The following is a 17,638-nucleotide window of genomic DNA, read 5'->3' as shown; positions in this document are numbered from 1 at the left end:
GTGCTTATCCACTGCGCCATCTAGCTGCCCCCCCCATACTTTTTTATGTGACATGTTACTCATTTTAGTTAAAGACAAGACCAAGCTAATAACTTTAGAAGCCCAGAAATAACTCAGCTAACAGCACTTCTTCAGGCTTGGTTTGGAACTGAGAACCTGAGACTCCAATTCTTGGGGGGATGAAAGAGAGAAGGCATCAATATATAAAGAACATGTATTGAATTTGGAATTAGAATGACATAAGATCCGATCCGATGAGGGCCACATCCTTTGAGTCCCAATCTAACCCTGCTTCCCTCGATTGAGCCTTTGTTCTGTTCCTTACTGACATGTGACCTTGAGCAAGTGTGATCTACTTACTTGGTCTCGATTACCTAACCTATAAAATGAGAGGACGGGATTGTACAATTTCTAAGATCCCTTTCAAGCTCTTGGTCAATGGATGATCTCACTTAATACCTTTGTGACTTAGGTCAAGTCCTTTAATCACTCTTAGCTACAGTTTCATCATTTGGAAAAAAAGGACACTGGACTTATGATCCCCTCCAGTTTTAAATCCTATGATCCCAAGTTTAATAGCTACAGTCAGGTTATGCCTTCCCACGGTTTATTTTGATGTAATTCATCCACTGAGGTTCAGCTCAAGACCTACCAGACTTTTTTTTAAAAACCATCTGAGCCCACAATCTAAAATGTCTTAGCCTTCTCTTAGACCAGCTGCTAGTGCCTTTCCCTCTTCTAAAATTACCTCCCATCCATTCTGTATATATCTCAGCTCTCAGGCTGGCTCTCCATCCATTTTGTATATATCTTCCTTGTCCATGTTGCTTTTCCCTTAGAATGTGAGCTCCTTGGGAATAAAACCAACAGGACTCAATGGTTTAGGCAAAACACTTTGGCACAATTTTATATCTGTCTTTATTATGTCTTCCTTAACTAAATGATTATAATAACACCTTACTCATCACATATCCAGGCAACCTCAACTATGAGAGACATAGCCAAGAAATGAACATTTTTAAATGCCTCTGAGCAGCCAAAATAGCTGTCTCTAAAATTCATGCACTTAACCTAGAAAAAGCTTCTTGGACCCTTGCTCAGAGTCAGTGACTAACTCTTATTTTAGATACAATTCCAATAGGGTTGGTTAGAATTTCTCAAACCACCAGCAATTTAAAAACAACAGGTTACAAGGGGAAGTGTCTGCTAAAAGACTGGGATTCAGTTACCAGCAGAAATGACAGTGAACCCTATAAGGAGACTGGTGGGGGGGGGGGAGCACAATTATCTGGGATCACACCATACAGATGCAAAAAGCCATTTCAACAGTTCCTATTCTATTTCAGCACAATACAATAACTGCAACTCATAATAACAACGACCCTATTTAATAATCCTGTTATGTTGAGTATAGTCTATTTGGAAAGGTAGACCCATATTGTGGATGGAGAGCCAGCCTGAGAGTCAGGAAGAAATGGATTCAAAGCCCTACCACTGGCACATCTTGCCTGCGTGACCCTGTCATAACTTGACGCCTTTGGACCCTTTCTCCGTCTTCTTACTGGTTACTCTCCTCCACACACTCTACACCCTTGTAACTGGATTCCTTGCTGTTCCTTGAATAAGTCAATCTCTCTCCAGATTCCAGGAATTTTCACTTTTCCTCCTGCCTGAAATGTTCATCTTTATCTTCTGGATTCCCTGGTTCCTTCAAGTCTCAGCTAAAATCCCACTTTCTAAACACTAGTGCTATCTATCCCCCTCTGTGATTATCTACAACCTATCTTATTTATGAATGGTTGCCTGCCTGCTGTATCCTTCATGAAGTCTGTGGGCTCCTTGAAAGCAGGGGCTGTCTTTGTATCCCCAGTGCTTAGCACAGCCTGTCAATTAGCAAGTGAATAATAAAGGCTTTATGACTTCACATCTCAGTCCTACAGGCAACTTTTTTCTGAGACTCTAAGTGGCAGAAAAGGTATAGACTGAGTATCCAGGACTTCTTTATACTAATGATATCTAACTGTGGTTCAGTCCCCATCCTCCACTTAAGAGAAAACAGGAAAGATGTCATATTTTGGAAATGTTTTGCTCAAAAATGGTTTCAATTATTTGGGAAAACTGAACCCCTTCTCGAGTCCTACTCTGAGTTCTTAGCTTACTGTAGAAGTGGTGACAATGGACCCTCAATGGTCCATTGCTAGTTCAGCTCAAGCTTTGCCAGAGCCTCCCTAAGAAGTGGGAAGAGCTCAACGTCCCAACTGCAGTCTGAGGACTTGCCCTAGCCAAGTGAAAGTAAGTTCAGGGACCCACACATCACCAGGTTGGCCACCTGAGAGTAAATTCTTACAGACTTGCATGAGAGACCCAGATCAGCGCTGACGGCAGAAATCTCAAAGAAATCCCAGAATTCTTCAGGCACTTTGCATTTTGAGGAGCAAATGCCAGCTAACTGGAAAAGTCCCACCCACTGGACTCATTCCCTGTCACTACCTCTGCAAAATAAATGAGGTGTCACTATAGAACACTCATACAAACACAAAATTCGAATTACTTTTCTATTCACTTGTAAGTGCAGTCCTTTTCTTGGTGGTTTGTGAAGGGGGAACACCAGGTAATATTGCACCTCATTCTGGCTACTGATTTCTTCCTCACTAGAATTGAGTTTTTCTTCTGTTTAAAGTCAGACTTGGAGGGGCAGCTAGGTGGCACAGTGGATAAAGCACCAGCCCTGGATTCAGGAGGACCTGAGTTCAAATCCCACCTCAGACACTTGATACTTTCTAGCTGGGTGACCCTGGGCAAGTCACTTAATCCTCATTGCCCCACCAAAAAAAAAGTCAAAGTCAGACTGGCCAGGGGTCATGAAAAAACCAGGGCCTGAATACTCAATGATGGAGAATCATCTGCACAGCCCTGAGATAATGGTTTGTTTAAACCTGAATCACCCTCACATGGACTTGGGGCTAGTGGTATTTGGAAGTCCCTCTAACATTAGGACAGCACCCCAAAAACAACTGATCCAGAGGTCTTGATTCTTTTTCCATCTCACCAATGGGATCACACTACTCTCCCCGCCTTCCTTGGACTGTGCTGGTGTACAATTTAATGAAAGTAACCAACTTGTGTGCTAGGTGTTGTGAGGAGTACAAAGAAAAAATACATAATCTTTACCCTCAAAAGTAGAGTAGTTTAGGGGCAGCTAGGTGACGTAATGGATAAAGCACGGGCCTTGGATTCAGGAGAACCTGAGTTCAAATCCAGCCTCAGACACTTAACACTTAACTAGCTGTGTGACCCTGGGCAAGTCACTTAACCCTCATTGCCCTGCCAAAAAAAAAAAAAGTAGAGTAGTTTTGTTGGGAAGGTTGTTTCATGCTTATGAACTATTAATTAACAGGACAATGGAAAGTTATGTTTCTGGTAAAGTGTCTTAAGATTTCTGACAATGGAGAGATCAGTGAAAATTACAGAAATCACTTCCTTTATAGAGGAAATGGCTCATGAGTGAAACCTTAAAGTTTAGGCAACCTTTGGATAGGTAAAGAAGCCAAGGGCAGGGGGGTGAGAGGACAGGCATTGTTGGTAAGGTGAAAGGCACAGTTAGGTAGGGAGGGTGAGGCAGAGTAGAAAAAGTGGTAAAGAGCCAGAGATCACAATTTCTCTTTTGAAGATGAGTTCAAATCCCAGTTCTGCCCCTTACTACCTACATGAATCTGGCAAGCCATTTCAGCTCTCTGAACCTGAAATACATTGCTTCATAAGATCATAAATATAGAGCTGGAAGGAACTTCAGAGGTTTGGTCCAATCCCCTTATTGGACAGATGAAGAAATTGAGACTCTCAGAGGTTAAGTGACTGATTTGTTGAATACAGTAATTAGATGTTTCCAGATATATGAACCCCACTTTTCCTGTCTACAATTCAGCTCTCTATCCACTATCCAACAATGACTCTCATTTGTAAACCCTAAGATTCCTAAGGTCTTTCCCATGTCTAAAATATTAAATGTGCTTTAGATCCTGTGAATTTAGAAAAATTCAATCCACACATTTCTGGACCGGATGCGATTATTAACAGTGTACAATAATTATGTAGATGTTTCAAAAATGAGTCATGCTTTACCAGACGAAGAAAAAATGGAAATATTTTACTCTGTGAAGGAAAATATGAGACTATCAAGCTTCAGTATTACACCCTTTAAGTGGCAGGGAGAATACTGATAAGTATGAAATTATTCGGTTTAAAATAATGTTTTAAATGGTATAAGGAAATTGAATCAAAATTTCAAAAACTACATTCATGTGTATATGGTTTCTTCATTCACTAACACTAAAATAGAGAATTAAAATAAAGCTATTCTCTTTTTCGCTTTCAAAGGAAGCTATACAAGAATTCTATGATTCGATCTGAAATGGAAGAAAAAGTATATTGAGAACTAGAAGAGACTCCAGGGTCATCTATTCTCATACTTCCTTTAAAATACATATTTTTTAATAGTAAAGGAAACTGAGGCCCACAAAGGTTAAGTACATTGTTCAAGTCAAGTAGGCAATAAGTAGTAAAAGGTTCCTTTTTAAAAATTCTTAATAAAACTTTAAAAATCATTAAGCATTTTGCACATTTGGTATTAAGTCAGATGTCTTAGGAACATGCATTTTTCTGATCATTGCAAAAGTCAAAAAAAAAAAAAAAAAGGAAGTGAGCACCATAAAAGTTCATCCAACAAAGAAACTATTTGGGGCAGCTGCTTGGCACAGTGGATAGAGCATCTGCCCTGTAGTCAGGAGGACCTGAGTTCAAATCCAGCTCAGACACTCAATGGCTATGTGACCCTGGACAAATCACTTAACCCCACTGCCAAAAGAAAGGGGGAAAAAAAAGGGAAACTATTCTATCCCTTCTTGAGAAGTTATCAGAATATGCTAAAGCTTCCATATACAGCTGTCCTGTCCTCAACCTTCAAGATATGAATGTTCAATCTATTAACAATGTATTAACAAGGTTCCAGTATAATTATTTCCTTTTCTTCCTAACATAACATAACATAGCTTTACCTTTTTGGTATCCTTCCAAAATTAACAACAATTTTTTCTAGTTAACACCCCTTTTTGAAATGCTGATTCTATTTTATAATTTAGAGGAGAAATCTATAAGAATAAACTAGTACATCAGCATAGGATTTATCCCCCAAAAGAAACAGGATACTAGCAATAAAAAACCAAAACACTTTGCAGTATGCCTTCCTTCATTCTAGAGATAGTAAGCTCTCACATTAAGTCCAGTAATATTCCAGGGCCCAAAACATGGAACTGAAAACCCAAACACTGGTGTTTTCAGTCCCAGAAAGTCAGTCATTCTCTGTTAAGACATAAGGCAGGGGGGCAGCTAGGTGATGTAGTGGACAAAGCACCGACCCTGGATTCAGGAGGACCTGAGTTCAAATCTGACCTCAGACACTCGACACTTACTAGCTGTGTGACCCTGGGGGGGGGGGGGCCGGGGAGACACAGGGACTATAAATTCCTCGTGGTATTGTGGAAAGGGATTTGGATCCAGGGCCCTTGTGGGAGACTTGGGTAAATCATCTAAACTCTTGGGGTCTCAATCTCATCCATTAAAATGATGGGGGCTGGCCCAGATGACCTTCCAGCTCAGAAATCTATGAGCCATAATCACCAGAATGGGATAATTTATGATGAAAGACTTCTAGGATCCTTTACTCTTTACAGAAAAGTTCCATATAGTAACTAGGGTTAAGCTTGGTGGCAGCTAGCCTGGTCCAAGTGGTTGTTAAAAAGAATTAAATCAATAATTTAAGAAGTTTTATTAGTTCAAGTATTAAAGCTGCTTATCACCTTATCATGTTGGACAGGCTATTACCAATAAAGAAGGAGAGGAGAATAAATGAAGGTATACATGGTAAAAAACACCATTTAGGTCAGTCATCTGGTGCGAGAGAAAGAAAAAAAAAAACCTACATGCTCCACACTCTGGGATCCATCCAATGTCAAGACCTCTAGAGTAGGAGTTTGTAACCTTTCTGTGTGGGTCACGGACTTTTTGTTGGCTATTGTGAGAATCCATGGAGATCATATCTGTAAGAGCTTTTGAAACTATTTAAATCACCCTCTATTTGATACTCTCCTTCTTGGGTTTTTGAGATCCTACTTTCTCCTGGTTCTCTTACCTATCAGTCCTCTCCTCAGTTTCTCTTTCTGGATCCTCATCCAGATCATGCCCTTTAATCATAGGTGTCCCACCATGTTCTGTCCTGGGTCCTCTTCTCTTCTCCCTCTATACTACTTCACTTGGTAATTTTATCAGCTCCCAAGAATTTTATTATCATCTCTATGCTAAAGTTTCTTACATCTACTTATCCTACCCTAATACCTCTGCTGACCTTCAGTCTCACATCTCAAACTTTCAGATAACTTAAATCAAGGGTCCAGTAAACATCTTAAACTCAACATATCCAAAAGTGAACTTACCTTTCTGCCAAACCCTCTCCCCTCCTCCAAACATCCGTATTACCATGGAGGGTACTATTATCCTCCCAGTCCCCCAGACTCACAACCTAGGTGCGGCACGCTACTTCTCATTTCTCTCACCTCCTAAATCAAATCAGTTGACAAGGTCTCCTGATTTCATCCTTGAAAGCACCTCTTGAGCACACCCCCTTCTCTCCTCTTACACTGCCACCGCCCTGGTGCAGGCCAACATCACCTCCTATGTGGACCACTGCCATAGCCTACTGGTCACTCTGCTTGCTTCAAGTCCTTTCCCACTCCAATCCATCCTCCATTCAGCTACCAAAGTGACTTTCCTGAAGGGCAGGTCCAACCACATCACCCCAACCACAGTCCCAGTGATCTCCAGTAACCCCCTATCACCTCCAGGATCAAATAAAAAATCCTCTATTTGGCATTCAAAGTTGTTCGTAATGCAGTGACCCCCCCTACCCTTTCAGTCCTCTTTGATCTAGTGGCACTGATCTCTTACTGTTCATCCAGCAAGACATCCCATCTCTCAGGGCTGGCACTTTTCTCTGACTATCCTCCATACCTAGAATGCTCTCTCTCCCGGCTTCCTCCTAGTCCCACCTAAAATCTCACCTTCTACAGAAAGTCTTTTCCAATCCTTAATTCAAGCACCTTCCCTCTGTACATTATTCCCTATTTATCCTGTACAAAGTTTGTACATATTGGTTTGCTTGCTGTCTCTCCTCCTCTACCCTTAGATTGTAAGCTCTCCCTTCGGGCTGGGATTTTGTCTCTTTTTGTATCCCTAGTGTTTAGCACCACAGCCCCCTGAACACTGTTGTTGTTCAGGCTGACTCTTCGTGACCCCTCAGACCATAGCACAGCAGGCTCTTCTGTCCTCACTATCTCCCAAACTCGTTTGTTGCTAGCATGACACCATCTATCCATCTCATCTTCTGGCATCCCCTTCTCCTATTGCCTTCGATCTTTCCCAACATCAGAGTATTTTTCCATGAGTCCTGTCTTCTCATCATGTGGCCAAAGTATTTAAACTTCGGCTTCAGTATTTGTCCTTCCCACGGAGCCTGGTACAAAGGAGATCCTAAAGAAATGTTATTTTCTTCTCTTCTTGCCCCACCAATTTCCAAGTCATGTTCCTTAGGAAAAAAAAAAGCATTGACCCCTCTCTCCCTGACCCCCCAAAACAACAGCTTCAAGACTTTAGACAAGTAATGCACTATTCACACTTCCATTTTTTCATTGGAAAAATGAAGACTGAGGGGGCAGCTAGGTGGTGCAGAGGATGAAGCACCGGCCCTGGATTCGGGAGGGCCTAAGTTCAAATCTGGCCTCAGACACTTGACACCTACTAGCTGTGTGACCCTGGGCAAATCACTTAACCCTCATTGCCCCCTCAAAAAAAAAAAGGAAAATGAAGATTGGTCAATGTTAAGGTCTCCTGTTTTATCTCCAAAAGTCTATGATTCTATGGTTAACAGAACAATTATTTCAATTCTGTACAGTCAGCCTTACTGTTACCAACTCCTATGCAGTGAGTCCATGGAGGGGGGTATTCAGGAGAGGGGGTGAGAGAGACAAGGACTATGAACTCCAAACAGGATATTCCTCTAGATTTTGGAGACAAGGACAGTCAACTGTACTCATGTGACGCCAAAGCTGAGAATGCAAACTAAATGACTTGCTTGAAGAGATGATTGAAGATCTCCTGAATGGCTTCTGAGAAACTTCACTGAGGGATCTACCAACCCCCCAAATTAGCTAAGGGGAAACAAGCTTCAACTTCAACAATCATTTACTCAGTGTCTACTGCGCACACACCACTGTGGGAGATAAAGATTTAAATAAGGCCAAATCCCTGCCACATATCCAGAATGTATTTCCAAATGCTAACAGCAAATTGGAGGAAATAAGGATCATGATGGTTTTCAATTAAATGCAACCTATCTGGTAGATTGATACCATAATCTAAGGGTGGTTGTTTATATAAGTTGTTGTGGAGGTTTTTTTAAAAGATACACCAAAGAATAAGAATTGTTCATGGTCCAAGAGAAAGATAGATGGTATCTGACAGATAAGGTATATATCTTTATGGTCGCCAGTATTCATAGGGACCAGCAGTTAAGTAGATCTATTCACAGCCCAGGGGCCTGGAGTCAAGAAGATCTGAGTTCAAATCTAGCCTCAGATGCTTACCAGCTATGTGACCGTGGGCAAGTCACTTTGACTCAGTTTTGTCATCTGTAAAGTAAGCTAGAGAAGGAAATGGCAAACCACTCCAGCATCTCTGCCAAGAAAACCCCAACTGGGGTCACAGAGTCAGACACGACTGAACAACAACAGTACATAGGGAAAAACAACTAATTCTCTAAGCTCCATCACAGTCTTGATGAAATATCCCTCAAGATTTTAGAATTCTCTTGGGTCTGACTTCCTACTCACCAACTAATTTTCTGACTTTTAAACTCAGCTTTCCATCTACTTTGATACCAACTGAAAGTATATCAACCTGTTATGAATCCACAAATGGGTGGTCTGGTTTGCATGTTGGGTAGTTTCTTGTAAGAGGGTTCATATGCAGTTTTTTTGGAGCTTGATAACATCGGTATAAGTCCATGTCCCTCTTCTACTCAATAAGTTCTAGGGGCTTCCTACTGTTCTCAGATAAAGGAAGGAAACAAGCATTTATTAAGCCCCTTACAATGTGCCAGGAACTATCCTAGGGGATAGGGATGCAAATACAAGTCAAAAAGACAGTCTCAGCATTGAAGGAGCTTACATCTTTTTTTCTTTTTTTTGCAGGGCAATGAGGGTTAAGTGACTTGCCCAGAGTCACACAGCTAGTAAGTGTCAAGTGTCTGAGACCCGATTTGAACTCAGGTACTCCTGAATCCAGGGCCAGTGCTTTATCCATTGCACCATCTAGCTGCCCTGGAGCTTACATCTTAATGGGGGAAAGACAATACCCAAAAGGGAGCTGAAAAGTAGGGATGGAGACTTACCTAGAAAAGAGATATGGAGTGAGGAACAGGGCAGGGAAGAGAATGAAGGCAGGTCAGCCTCAGCCATGCTTTGGTCCTGGAAAGCACACCCTCCTTCTCAGAATCCTTCTCTTCCTTAAGATGAGATTCTAGTCACTTTCTACATGGATCTTTTCCTGATTCTACAAACCCATTAGCACTCTCCCTCCCAAACTACCTTGTAGTTGATTACTTTGTATTGATCATATATTATTCAGTATCTACTTACATATGTACTTGTTGTCTTCCACTGTAATCTCATTGAATGTAGTTTTTGTGTCCTCAAGTATGATGGCACACAGTAGGCACTTAATAAATGCTTGTTGATGTATAGATTCGTTGTCTGAACTGACAAAATGAAGTTTATTCCTCAGCCCAAGGAAACCTGAGGTCCAGACTGGACCTAGGGTCACACCTTAGGTATGAGTGAATGGCCCAGTCTGAGCAGACAGTTGGTCTGTCTCAATGAATTTCAATTCCTTTTTAATAAATCCAGGACAGAGCAATAGACTAACAGTTGCCTTACTGACTAACCAAACTATATCGGGATTTTACATTCTATAAGCTTCAAGATCCATACTATATATCCACTGATAACTAATTCTGATTCTTCCCATCAACCTCTAAGATTCAAATTCTTTAAAAATTTTATTAACTGCCTACTGTGTGTAGAGCAAGGGGGTCAAACTCAAATAGAAACAGATCCCTGACTATAGCATATTGACTTAGAAAACCACAAATGAATACTACCTATGTTGCATTATACTTTAAAAAAATATTTCCCAATTACATTTTTGGGGGTGAGGCAATTGGGGTTAAGTGACTTGCCTAAGGTCACACAGCTAGTAAGTGTTAAGTGTCTGAGGCTGGATTTGAATTCAGGTCCTCCTGACTCCAGGGCCGGTGCTTTATCCACTTCGGCCAACTAGCTTCCCCCTAATTACATTTTAATCTGATTCTGCTTACTTTGAGTTTTCCTGCATCCTGTTTCATATTTCTGGCATAAAGCACAGTTCTAATCCTGCAGAAGATACAAAATTTTGACACAATCCATACCCTCAAAAATCTTCCAATGGAATGTCCCTAAATTATCAAGGGCTGTCACAAAATTCTCAAAAACAAAATTAAATTGATAAAAATTGATACTTTGACGGTGCACTCCCTATTCACCCCCTTGTCCTGTATCACGTGTTTCCTTCTTTACTTCTTTATCAAATGAAGAGGCCCTTTTCCTTGCTAAAGCAAACCCTTCAACATGCACCCTTGATGTCATCCCAATCCTTCTTTCTCCACAGATTGTCCTCACTATCACCCTCATCCTCTTGATAATCTTAAATTTCTTACTATCTATTGGCTGATTCCTTATGGCCCATATCTCCCTATGCTTAAAAAAAGGACTAACTTGATCCTACAATTTCCATTAACTATCATAACTATCATCCTTTATCGCCTTTTCTTGTGTAAATTCCTTGAGAAAGCCTTCTAAAATGGCTTCTGTTACCTCTCCTCTCACTCTTCTAAAATCATTGCTGTGTAGCTTCCAACATTATCATTCAACTGAAACTGCTCTCTCCTGTTACCAAAGATCTCATAATTGACAAATTTAATGGCCCTTTCTCAATTCTTAGCTTTCTTGACCTTTCTGCCTTTGATACTGTCAATCACCCTCTTCCCCTGAATACTTTCTTGCCTCTATGGTTTTTTACATTGTTCTCTGATTATCTTCTTATCTTTCTGATGGATTTTTCTGGTCTCTTTTGCTGGATCTTCAGCCAGATCATACCCATTGACCATAGATGTCCCTCAAGGTCCTGTTATGGGTCCTCTTCTACTTGATGATCTCATCAGATCCCATGTGTACTATCATCATCACTGTATAGATTATACTAAGCTCTATATTACCAGCTCTTGTTTCTTTCTTGAGCTAAAGTCTCAGATCAACAACTGTCTTCTAGACATTTCCAAATGGATGTCCTGTAACTTAACATATCCAAATAAGAACTTGAACAAATTCTCAAACCCTCCATTAAAAAAAAACAACTACTTTATAACTGTTAAGGGCACTAGTCTTTTGATACCCAAGTGTTCTAGTCACCTAGACTCAAAACCTTGGGGTCATCCTTGATTCCTCAATCTCACCCCACAAATCCAAGCTGTTGCCGCGTCTTGACATTTCTACCTTTAGAACATTTACCATATACATCCCATTCTCTCCACTCATAGAGCCACCAATCTAGTTCTGGCCCTCATTATCTCATTCCTGGACTATTACAATAGCCTTCTGGTTGGTCTCCCTACCTTCAAGTCTTTCCCCACTCCAATCCATCTACCACTGTGTGGCCAAGTTGATTTTCCTAAAAGGCAGGTCTCATCAAGTCATTCCCTATCCCAGTTAGTATACTTCAGATTACCTCCAGGAACAAATGTTTGTTTAGCATTTAAAGTCCCTTACAGTCTGGGTCTTTGCAGTCTTCTTCCACTCAATTCCTCTACACATACAGTGACACCAGTATACTTGCAGCGTTCATACCTTTTCATAGCTACCTCTCATGCCTAGAATGCTCTCCCTACTCGTTTCCACTTGTTGGCTTCCCCCAAGACAACTTAAATCCTAGCTTCCACAGAGGTCCTTTCCTGGTCCTTCCCACTAACCATTGCATTTTCTTTGAAATTAACTTCCACTGACACTCACCAAGCTTCTCTTCCTCCAAGCAAGGTCACAACTAGTGAGGGCAAACTTGTAAAACCATGCCCAGGAAAAAGTAGGTTGCAGAGAAGAGTTTGGTTAGGGAGAGATATAGGAAACTAGGTGATTTCCTCATATTCCTGAGTCAGGTTGCCTTCCTGGTAGGGCATCATTTAGTTGTTCTTGTTTGAAACAGATCCTCAGCTTATTCACATCATCATCAAACTTACAGGTCAAAATTCTCATTATGGAGTTGAACAACTATTTTTATCCATTCTTTTTACCTTCTTCACTTCATGCAAATAACTGAGCTGCCAGTAATTTCTTGATCCTGGGTAAAGAAATACTTTTATCTTCACAATTTCTTTACAAGTAAATTCAGGCCCTGTTAGAAATGAGTATTAGAGGATTCACATGAATATCTAGCTACACAGCATATAGATTTATAATGGAGAATATGGTCTTATGAGCATCTATCATATTTTAAGATCTTCATTTTACAACAGGCTACAAGAGATTTTTTTTTAGATATGATGAAATTCTAAGAAGCAACATAAATCCAAAATGTGTACTTTCTAATTCTAATCTTCAACTGTGCGACAATTCAGTGTGCCAAAAAAATGTGAATTTGGAAATCATCTATTAGGTTAGGAATATATCCTCAAACCTCGGGCTTTTAGGTCCTTAACTGCCTAGCATACATTCTGTTCTATAACGTGCCATTTTATCAGTAAGGTTTAAAATGAAGGAAAAGACAGGCTCAGGTGTAAGATTCAGACATTTCTTCCCCACACTATAAGTCAGCCATAAAAATCCAACTTCCTTTTTATTAACATTTCAAAGTACCACCTGAAAGTAAAACAAAAACAAAAACTAAAATAGAAACTACAGGCTGATAAGGCCAAACAATCAGAACAACCAATACCGGCTGGGACAAAATCCAAGCAAAAGATGTCTTCGGAGGAACAAGTCAAAATTATATTGTGTGATGTATAAATAGAAAGAAAATTCCCATAATCCAAACTAAGATAAGCCTCCCCTCCCAACATTAGACCCCCATAGTCGAAACAAAATAACATATGGGGGAAAAGGAATAAGCAGGCTTCTTTGGGTGGAGCAACATTCGTTCATTCATTCACCATATTAATAACTCTGTACTCGTTCCTAACCTCCCTTCCCAATATCTGCTGTGGCTTTTACAGAAAACCCCAATGCAAGTCCTGGTTTGTTTTTTTTTTAATGGGGGGGTGGGGGTGAGCCAGATTAACATTCTTTCACCTGCCGCATGATGAGATCTCCCTCCCCCTTCAAACCATCCTGTCGCACAAAACTGAGTCACTTCCCTCCGCTTGGCTCTCCAGCCAATTCTTGGAGAATTGAGGTTCCCCCCCCCTCCAAGAAACTGAGCCCCAGGCAATAGCTATCACCTTAGCTCCCAATTCCCGTCCGTCCGTCCCCCCCCCCCCCCCCCCCAGTCATTTGGTTCGGGTAACGAATTGCTGCAGCTCAAGGAAAGGGAGGGGGAAAAAGGTGTAGGGAAGAGAGGAGGTACCCAGGTTAATGGCAGCTCTGAATGAAAGATGCTGAAGGTTTGCACTGGATTTATGAATGTGTTGGGAGGGGGGGGAGGAATCATGTGACAAAGGGATCGTCTTATTCACAAAAAAGGTGAGGTGGGAGGTGGGAGGGAGAGTTACTGAGTACCTAGCAGCCACAGCCAGGCAACTGGCTCTGGCCGGAGACCTAGAGACCGAGGAGCCCAGCCCCCGCATAAAGACCAGGAGACCCGGCCCCACCCCAGTCACACCGGCGCTGGCAAATGCCTTAGGGGTGGGAGGAAGGGGGGGGGGGGGAGTCAAAAGCAGTCACCTTAACACCGAGACGGATTGTCTGGAAATTGCACGCTCCCACAGGACTTGGAATAATAATAGTAGTAATGATAATAAAGTGTCAGGAGAGGGGGAGGGGGGAACTTGTAACAAATGATCTAAGCCTTCCCCCAGACTGCAGGCACCCAGACACGGTGCAACAGTATCGTTCCCACCAAAGAACTCCGTCTGCGCCCCTACGGGTATGTATCATTCCTCACATTCTCCGTTCTAGCAGTGTGTGTGTGTGTGTGTGTGTGTCCCGCAGCGCCCCCCTCCCCCCCCCATACACACTAGGCTCACTTGCATGTATATGTGAACACACAACCAGGGTGGGCAGAGGTGACTCCCCTTGAGTCGGGGCACAGTTCCCTCTAACCCCCACCTCAAAGGAACCTCTCCCTCCATTTCTCCAGACATTGCTTGGGGGGTGGGGGGAGCAAGAGAGGAAGAGACAAGCACTGACCCACAGACAGACCGACACCCAGACACACACAACGTCCCCCTTGGGGCTGCAATAAAATGCCGGCTGGCCAGGGCAGGGAGACCGTGTGTACAACAAATGCCACCCGCTGCTATCGCGGTGGAGCCCTCTTCCTCCCCTCTCTCTAGTGTGTTTTTTATGAACTGAAAATGTGGTATGCAAATGAGAGCGATTCAAGAAAAAGAAATGGCGGATATTGGGCATCACCGGACTCCCGAAGAGCCACCGAGGGGAGCTATGAAGGCTTAAAAATAATGAAGTAACAACAACAACGAGGGCCGGAGGGAAGCGGTTGGAGAAAGAGGGTGTGTGGGGGGGTGGGGTGGGGAAGGGAAGGTAAAGGTGGTGTAAAGGCTTCCCGTTTCTGCAGCGAAAGGTATAGGGGACCTCTTGTGAGTCACAGTAATCTAAGGAGAAAAAAGGGGGAGAAGTGTTCCCCCACCAATGCCCTGACCTTGGGCCTTGGGGGGTGAGGGGGGGCAAGCAAAGAAAATGCTCGACCATCCTCTGCAAATCCTCTGCCTCCTACCCCTCCTCCGCCTCCTCCTCTCTCCCTCTCCCTCTCCTCTCTCTTGTCTCCCCCCCCCTTCGGTATTAGGCGGACAGTCTCCCACCTCCTTACCACCACCCTTTTCTCCGTCCCGGGGCCGAGTAGTGAGAGGGGGCTCCTTCGTCTCCCCCACTCCTTCCACTCTGCTTCAGCGAATCGCCCCCTGCTTCAAGCTTTCGGGATAAACCCCCACTTCAACCTTATCTGCGCTATCCCGAGCCCCCCCCCCCCCTCCATTAAAAGAGGGGGAAAAAATCTCACACCAGAAATTCTCCAAGCTGGAGTCAATTCATCAACATCACAAACTTAACCCCACGAAGTTACCCCCATCAGTGTTTCTACCCTCCATTTCCCCACATTAGTTTCTCAAGGAACCCCCTCTTTTACCCTCCTCCGCCCCCGAAATGCAAAAACTTACTCGTCTGGGTGTGTTTCTTCGGTCATTTTCTTGTTCACCTAGATGAATGCCCCGCAGCGGGTAGCTCTGTTCCCTTCATCTTCCCATCCACCCACCCCCCCCCTTCCTCACATTTCGAGAGATCGCCTGATTTGGGAGGGGGGAGGAGACAGGAGAAGAGGGGTTGGGGATTACGGGGGCACAGTTGGGAGGGTGTGAATTAAAGTAGCCAGCAGCAAAGTGCTGAGGTTTTAGGGGGGTAGGGAAAAGAGTAGAGAGGAAAAGCAGAAGGGGGGAGGCAATGAGAAAAGGGGAGCTGAAATGGGGGGTTAGTGTGGGAGACACTGGCGTCTGGTGGCAAAAGGAGGGGAGATTGAAGCAGGAGGCTGGAAGGTTTCGAAGGGAAGCACGGAAGGTGCAGTTACCAAGAGTGAGGGGAATGAGAAGAGATTTGGGTTGGGGGGGGAGGAGGACGAGAAGAGGGGGAGGGGACGAAGACAAGAAAAACAAGCAGCCAAGCGAGAGGAGTGGAAGAGAACTGCTGTGGGGAGGAGAGGAGGGGAGGTGAAGGGGTCTGCCCGGAGTGAGGAGGGGGCTCAGGGTCCCGGGCGGGGGGTCGCCCCCAGGGTAGGAGAAGCTGGACCAATCACTGTCCCGGGGAGCGGTCCGCCGCGAGGGGAGGCGCGCCTAGGAGGCGGTGCTGGGCGCCCCGTCCGAGCCCCATCTCCCTACTCCTCCTCCGTTTTACTCCATATTGGATTCTCACCACCGCCAACAGGAGGAGGAAGTAGGGCGGAAGCGATGACGTCTTCCCAGCGGCCAGAGGTGGTGGAGTGCAAAAAGCTTCCTACTTGCGACCAAAAAAAAAAAAGAGAGAGAGAGAGAGAGAGAAGCAGAGAAGGAAAAAAAAGAAAGAAAAAAAAAACTTTGCCCAACCCCACTGGGCATGTCCAGCTTACTCCCCCCTCTCCCTACTGGAGGAGCTGCGGAGTGGATAGTGGAGTTGTTTCCACTGGCGCCTCTCTTAGTCTAGCCCCAACCTCTCCCATGCTCCGGGTTTTTAGCTGCCCCAGGGGTTGGGGAGGAGGAGGAGGCGGGAGCAGAAGCACTAGGATTCATACACATCTGGCTCCCGTTCCAGGAGCCTGCTCCCCCAGACAGCCTCTCCTCCCAAACCCCGGGATTAAACTAGGGGCTGGGGCTGGGGCTGGGGCTGGGGCGGGGAGGGGGGAGGGCGTCCAGGGAAGCGCTGCAGTAGAGGAGGGGCGAATAAGGGTAAGGCGGGAGAAGCGCAAGAGGGGGGTACGGGGATCGGGCAAAGTGGAAGCCAACTTTACCTCGCCCCTCCTGCATAGCATGCGGGCTCTCAGGATGTCCTTGCATTGCGCCCTCTAGGATTAGGGGGAGGGGAGAAGAGTGACTAGTTTTGGAGGGCTCGGCAACCGCCATAGCACCAACAGGTTTTTTGTTTGTTTCAAATTCGCCTCCACTTGGACCTAAACGATGCTCTTGTTTGGCGGAAGGGGCGCACGTTTGGTTAAAGTTCTCACACAGGCAGGCTAGTTGATCTGAAATGTTTGCATTTCTGCAGAAATTAGAGAGATTGCTTGACTTTAAAGGTAGTTCTAAATAACAATGTTATTGTGTGTCTCATGGAGGAAGAGAAGAGGACTTGTCACCAGACTGGGAAGGGACGCTTGCGAGGAGGGAACAAGGAACGAGGAGCCGTGGCCCCAGACCTCTCTCCTTCCACACAACATCACTGGCTGGCTGCTGTAAAGAGCAGAATGTTGTTTTACACTTTGGGTATAAGCGAATGTATAATAAGAACCAGTATTGATCTAGAGTTCCAAGACCTAGGTTCTAGCTACAGTTCTGCCATTAGCTAGAAGAACGACCTAGCAGAAATCGCGCTGGTAATGTTTCTACGTCAGAAATGCGGTTGAAGTAGATGATGTCTAGAGGATCATGATGTATAGGGCATAAGAGTGCTGGATTTGGAGTCAGGAAGGTATGGCACAATGAAAGGGAACTGAATCTAAAGTCAGGGGGGAGACGGGTTCAAATCCCGTGTTTCTCTCTTGGCCCTAGTTTCTACGTCTCCAAAATAAACAGATTGTAATAGGTAGCCTCCAG

General features: G+C 43.9%; 1 protein-coding gene across 1 annotated transcript in view; it reads right to left on the bottom strand.

Annotated features, from left to right (window-relative positions):
* SPRED2 (sprouty related EVH1 domain containing 2) overlaps positions 1–16,267 on the bottom strand; it is a 180,884-nt gene extending 164,617 nt beyond the window's left edge. Inside the window, exon 1 of the mRNA XM_043987882.1 lies at positions 15,524–16,267. Coding sequence (XP_043843817.1) covers positions 15,524–15,549 — 26 coding nt within the window. The 5' untranslated portion in view covers positions 15,550–16,267. The remainder of the gene's footprint in view (positions 1–15,523) is intronic.
* Positions 16,268–17,638: the final 1,371 nt, after the last annotated feature.

The sequence above is a fragment of the Dromiciops gliroides genome, chromosome 2 (genome assembly GCF_019393635.1).
Source record: "Dromiciops gliroides isolate mDroGli1 chromosome 2, mDroGli1.pri, whole genome shotgun sequence".
NCBI classification, from domain to species: Eukaryota; Metazoa; Chordata; class Mammalia; order Microbiotheria; family Microbiotheriidae; genus Dromiciops; species Dromiciops gliroides.
This window is presented reverse-complemented; position numbering and strand designations above follow the sequence as displayed.